Raw genomic sequence first — 6320 nt, forward strand, 5'->3', positions numbered from 1 at the left:
CCCCCAAAAAAAAAAAAAAAAAAAAAAAAATCGATCGCTAGGCATGTGAATGTACAAACATTTCCTTTCTCTGTGCCCCTTCCCCAGATATCTTGATTAAAGTCATAGTCAATAGTAAAAGGGCACCATTCAGCAAAATAATAAAACACATCAGAAAATGTTTGGCTCCTATTGATAAGGAAAGGGTTACTGATTACAACACCGAAAAATTAAAAAAATACAGATTTCTTTCTGTCTATTTGACAGATGCCTAAGCCTGGTCAGCTTGCTGGGTCGCCTGCACGCAGCCAGCACTCCTCCAGACTGCGGCTCTTTCACAGGAGAATGGCCAACAGCGCGGGAACATTTTCCTGGAAAGCCAGGAAAATGGCAACGGTGGGAGGCAGGGACAGGTGAAGGACCTGCAATGACTTGTAGTGTTGGATGTTTGGCCTTTTTTTTTTTTTTTTTTTATACAAAGACTATAGTTGAGTTTATAATGCCCCACTGAAAGTTCGATTTCAAGGTTAACATCTTGCTGCATGTTTACCTGAATGCAAATGCAAGTGCCCACTAACTCTGCAGAAAGCCTACCACCTTCACATTTTAAAAATGTGTCACAGCTCAGCGGCACATCGTACCCGGCCTTATGTGACAAAATCGTGGGAATAAACATGCTTCCAAATGCCTCACAGCTTCCTCAGACCTTGGTTTTGGGGGCTGGAGCCATAGAAGGTCCCACAAGCTCTACTCCATGCCTACAAGCAACTGGGTGGGTAGAGTGCTGGGTCTATTTCCTAGGGGGTCAGTTTGTAAAACAGCTGGCATGGGAAGGAGGACGGTGAGTTGGCATGGGAAGCAGAAAGTCTCGTAGATGGATGCCATGAGTCCACCCTCCCTACCACCTCCCCATAGGTAGAGAGTAACCAAAGGGAGTAACCTTCCCTGGACTGCATGTAGGGAGGTGAAGCCACATGCCAACACCTTACATGGTCACATAACAGAGGCTCAATCTGGTCTAAGCTGGAAGGCCATAATGGACTCCAGCTTAGACAGGAGCAAACCTAAACAATAAAACAGTGTCCATTTCCTGCACCTTTAATACTAATGCCAATATTTAACAAAATTAAGCCATTTCAGCCAGCAAAACAAAGGTGTGTTTTATCTGGTTCCTGAAAATACTGATGACATTTTTAAAGCTTTTTAGAGGGCATCTACAAGAATCAATTAGATGCTCTTATAATTCTGTACATTGATCCAACAATATAAGCAAATATGACCCTGCCCTAAACCACAGCTCATTGTAAAACACAAGGAAAAGGGTGGGGTGCTGGCCAAAGAAAGGCAGTATAGCTGGGTTGAGTCTGATTTGTGACTGCTTTGCAAGAGCGGAAAGCCAAGATGCAATTCACAGGTAGATCCCTCTGGCGTATTTAACCGGCATGGGAACTGGCATGGATGCTCAAAACATACAATCCACAGCTTAACAAGATGAACGCTGTGAAGTCTCCAAATTGTGTAACACGTTAAAAAGAACCTGTTTTAAGAGAATTATTAAATACAGTAAAATGATAAATTAAAGAAAAAATTCACAAAGGTATGTGGGCCAGGGTGGGTGGTTTAATGAGATGCCATTTTACAATTTGCCACTTTTTCTTTGCAATACATGCAATTCGAAGCTGTGTGCAAATTGCCCATTAAGCACTTATACTTTATTGTGTATACAAAGCCTGGTAATTCAACTCTGAGGCTCCCTCGGGTTAATTTAGGTGACTGTGTAAATACCTATTTAAAAACATATGTTTTGCAGGCTATACATGTCCTGCTAATCACTGCAAGGATTACATAATTCCTATCTGTACATCGTAGACCTGTTTCCTTCTTTCCTATTAAATTTTAAATGTCTTCAAAATTCCAACAGAATTTCACATCTTAAATCAAAGTCATAGATGTGTTATTTATTAAGCATAACAGAAACCAAAAACCAGTCCACTCTCTGTATCCATATCATTTTAAAATAGATTTTTAAAAAATTAAAGCAGCAGCAAAATATTCAGACACATTTGGTAGGCCAAGCACTTGCTAAAACAAACTTTTACTGCTGAAGATACAATTTGTTAAATGGGTGCGAATCATTTTAAGGTAAAATATTTTATTAAATGGGAGTCAAAAATATAATATGATTACAAGCAAGGTATCTTCTTTTCTGATTAAAGGTTCTTCAGGTGCTCTAGAAACACAAATACTACTGTTCTAGCTCACAAGAACCCGAATGATTAAACATGGACATTTACTAAAAACAGTTGAACTAATATATCCAAATGGAATGATATACAGAAAAGTTAATGCAGTGTTAAAAAATAATTCTAGTTTTTAAAATTCCCATGAGCCTAAACTGGTTAAAAAACAAGTAAGAAAATATTATTAATGTCGTATTTTCTCTTGCCACTGTCCCATTAAGATAGGTTTAGAGAGAGATCAACTTGCAGCTCAACTTCAGTAAACGTGGAATGAATAAGTTGCTGAGTCTGAGCACTAATAGTTTCAATCTGTAGCAGTTGATAAGACGAGTTGATGCTGTTGCTTTACATTAGGCATCATGATAAATTAAATATATAAAAACCTTAACTGCAAAAATCCCCTTGTAAGCATTTTGGTACAGGGGAAAAAACATGTACATATGGAATGGTCTTGTTCCCTCAAGATGAGTTTTGGAAAGAGTATTTTCACAGTGGTGGCAGACAACAGAATAAGGAGAAATGGTCTCAAGTTGCAGCAAAGGGAGTTTATGTTGGATATTAAGGGGAAAAATAACTCTGTCACTAGGAAGGTGGTAAAGCACTGGAACAGGTTACCCAGAGAGGTTGTGGACTCTCCATCCTTGGAGGTTTTTAAGACCCAGCTACACAAAGCCTTGGTGGGGATGATATAGTCGGGGATGGTCTGGTTGGAGCAGGGGGTTGGACTAGATGACTTCCTGAAATCCCTTCCAACCTGAATTTTCTACAATTCAATTTTATATGTAACCAAATCTGTTTTCTGAAAGGTCAACATACAGAACAAGAGGCTACTTGTCTAAAATTCCTGGTCAGCTGTCCCAGCTGGTTTTCAATGATTTTTTTCCCCCCAGGCAACACTACAATTCATGGAAACCAAAATACGGTGTGGGAAAGGCATGGTTTTAACAAATTTCTCTGCTTGAAAAGGAAATATTGAAACTGTTGAAATAATTCTCGTTGTCCTTCCTTTTTCAATTAAAATTTCCAAGTCCATGCATTTTTCCAGTCCAGAACAACTTTTTGTTTGAAAAATGTAAGTATAGGGCAAAATTAAGAAAATGGTTGAAATAATGAAAAGGTTTTGAACTGCTTTACATGGGTGTGCGTGAGTGTGTCTGTTAACACTTTTGACATTGCCTTTTTATCCAAGTATGGATAAAGAACATTTTGTGAAAGCCTGAATGTTCTTGTGGCATATTTATCGCACCCATCCATACCAAGTATTCAATGTGAAATATGACAGTGTAGAAATTTGTTTGCTTTTAGGATCACTAAGTAACCATGTAGAAACTTGTGGCATATTAGCATAGCAAACCGGGGGACTGCAGCCTGTTCTCTAGTCCCTTTGAGGTTCTCGGTTTCAACCAAGTGGATCAAATACTGGACAGTGAAATTGGAAGAGTAATGCTTGAGAGAGACTACCACATTTGTTGAAAAATGGCATGTCTAAACTGGGGTGAAGCGTGTTTGTTATAAATGGCAATAAATGATTGACAATCCCATGCCAAATTAATTGCAATCAGCGCAACAACAAGGTGTGTAATGGTCATTTAGGAATATATAATGTGTATTTCACCTTTGTTTTTACAGGTAATGTTCTCGCTAATACAGGACTGTTTGATCCTAACATCAAATCCCATTACAAGGCTTTAAGACGTCATTTTTCCCTGGCAATTAAAAATAGCAGCAGTTTGCAAGAAATAAAAAAATTCCATCTACCAAATATCTTGCCTTTGTTCTGACCAAGAGCGAGTTAGCTTTGCCATTTAACTGGAGATTAAAATAGTGATGCGATTGCCAAAAACGGGGTCTCAACTACTATCTGCTCTTCCTAAATTTAGCAAAAGGCTCTTTGTATTGTCTTACCTTTATGGTTTTGGTCTGGAGTCTGAGTCCATTTAAAGTGTTAATGGCTTTCTCTGCATCCTTTGGATCAATATAGTTAACAAATCCATACCCTAAACTCTGCCCTGTTGAAACATAAGAAACAAAAAAAAAAGGACTCAGTATCTTTTCAGCACATAAACAACTTCCAAGTGTGGGATCAAAATTTTCTTCACCACTTTCACCTAGGCTCTCTATGTACAGTAAAAGCTGTCAGTGTTTCATCACTCCATTCTGTCCTCATTACTGTGAAAGCCAACGTTAAAATTAAGTCACTATAACATTCACACCTTTAAAAAGGGCTAAAAAAGGCTGTTCTAGAGTGAGTTAACTGGAAAGCATGTAACCCAGGGGTTGATATCAGCAGAATTACATAAACATGATTAATGGTTTTATGCTGAGTTCGTAGCAAACGTGACTAAAGAAACAGCAGCTCAAGCAACGAGGCTTCCATTTCAAACGAAAGGAAAAGAAACGCTCAAATCATGCCACTGTTTACAAGTAGTCTATCGGGTTGTCATATTGTGAAAGTTAGGAAGCATCCCATATTAATAGTCCCCTTAAAGAAACGCAGCTTAGCCAATTGTGAAATCAGCTTAAAACTTTCTATATTGTGTTACTATCTTGAGCGCGGTAATGCAGCCACAACGAGAAATGACAGAACATCACATGCTGGATAATTTATGAGATTAAGCTTTCTTTAGTACGTGTCAGCAAAGAAAACGGCACAACTGCTGCTGGTGGCAGGAGCCCATTTCGGCAGCCAAAATGGTTTCAACAGCTTCTGTTTTACTAGTAATGTCTGTGTTTATGTTTGTGGTAGAAGGAGGAGACCTGGTTAACAACTCCATCTAGTAATACGGAGCTAGCGAGGTACTATTATTAGCATGACAGGTATTACACACGCAGCAGGGAAAAGCACACGTCTGCAACCGACTGGCATAACCCAAACCAAAAGCTGCATCAAAAAAATCTAGCTATTTCCTCCGCTTTGTTCGCACCCCCGATCTGAGAACGTGCAGAATATGCCATGCAGAAGCATATTTTGCATTAAGGTGTCCACATTTTTTGCCGCTTGTATTCAAGCAAAGTTCTTTTGGTTATCTGAAAATGCAATTACTGCAGGGTCGCTTTGTTTTAAATCTGTTTGCTGAAAGCGTACACATGTTCAAAGCATGTAAAAGCAGAAGTAGACATGAATACAGATAAGGAAATTTAAAAAAATAAAGTCCAGACTGCTTTCAGGATTCCACTTCCTGGGGTCACAGACGTGTACAACTTATTTGGAAAATAGTCTACAAGGCCCAGTCCTACCTGCTCATGAGGATCTGATATACAAAGGAGTTGGTGCGATTCAGGAGGAGATAAAGGAAGAAAGGTCATGAGAAGTCTAGGCTAGGACAGCTATAAATCTGCTGTAAAAACTGCACACTAGGGGCTCTACCTGTCCAGTGCAGACGTGGCTACCCAACCCCTTCCTTCACTCCTGTAGAGAGAGGAAGGGGAAGTCATGGTGGCTACTCTCTCTGAGGAACCATCCTTCAGCCTGAAATGCAGATCCTAGCTCATCCATCTCTTATGAACACAGATAGTTTAACTCAGCCTTTGTGCACAGGAGGTGCCCCCATCCCTGCCCTCCCCAAATCAGGGTCTCAAACAAGAAATAATTGTGTTCTATAATCCAATAAATAATGGAACGTCTCTGTCTCAGCCAAGCTGATCAAGCTGCTCTGTATTTTTAAAACCTGAAATAGATTATACCTGCAAAACACTTGCAAAAGCTCAGGTATTCTACGTAGCAGTGGAAAGTGATCTCAGAGCCCTAGTCGACACAAAAATGAACATGAGTTGCCAATGTGACGAGGTAATAAGTAAGGCTAACCGCGCTCTGTCTTGCATTAGTAGGTGCAGGTCTAAGGAGGTGATACTTCCCCTCTATCAGGCACTGGTGAGGCCACAACCGGAGTACTGAGTCCAGTTTTGGGCACTGCACTTCCAGAGGGATGTGGATAACCTTGAAAGGGTTCAGAGAAGGGCTCCTTGTATGGTTGAGGGCCTGCAGGTAAGATCCTATGAAGACAGACTGAGGGACCTGAATCTCTTCAGCCTCCGCAGAAGAAGGCTGAGAGGAGATCTTGTGGCTGTCTATAAACTCATTGCTGGGGGGGGGGGGGCCGG

The 6320-nt window shown here is 40.1% G+C and overlaps 1 protein-coding gene across 5 annotated transcripts in view; it reads right to left on the reverse strand.

Annotated features, from left to right (window-relative positions):
• The window catches only part of ELAVL4 (ELAV like RNA binding protein 4), a 109523-nt gene that overhangs the window by 21559 nt on the left and 81644 nt on the right, over positions 1–6320 (reverse strand). For all 5 annotated transcript variants that reach the window (XM_019501332.1, XM_019501329.1, XM_019501331.1 and 2 more), the window contains exon 3: positions 4125–4228. In XM_019501332.1, the coding sequence (XP_019356877.1) occupies positions 4125–4228 (104 nt within the window). The remainder of the gene's footprint in view (positions 1–4124; positions 4229–6320) is intronic.

This window comes from Gavialis gangeticus, unplaced genomic scaffold (genome assembly GCF_001723915.1).
Source record: "Gavialis gangeticus isolate Ggan-Ray unplaced genomic scaffold, GavGan_comp1, whole genome shotgun sequence".
Lineage (NCBI taxonomy): Eukaryota > Metazoa > Chordata > Crocodylia > Gavialidae > Gavialis > Gavialis gangeticus.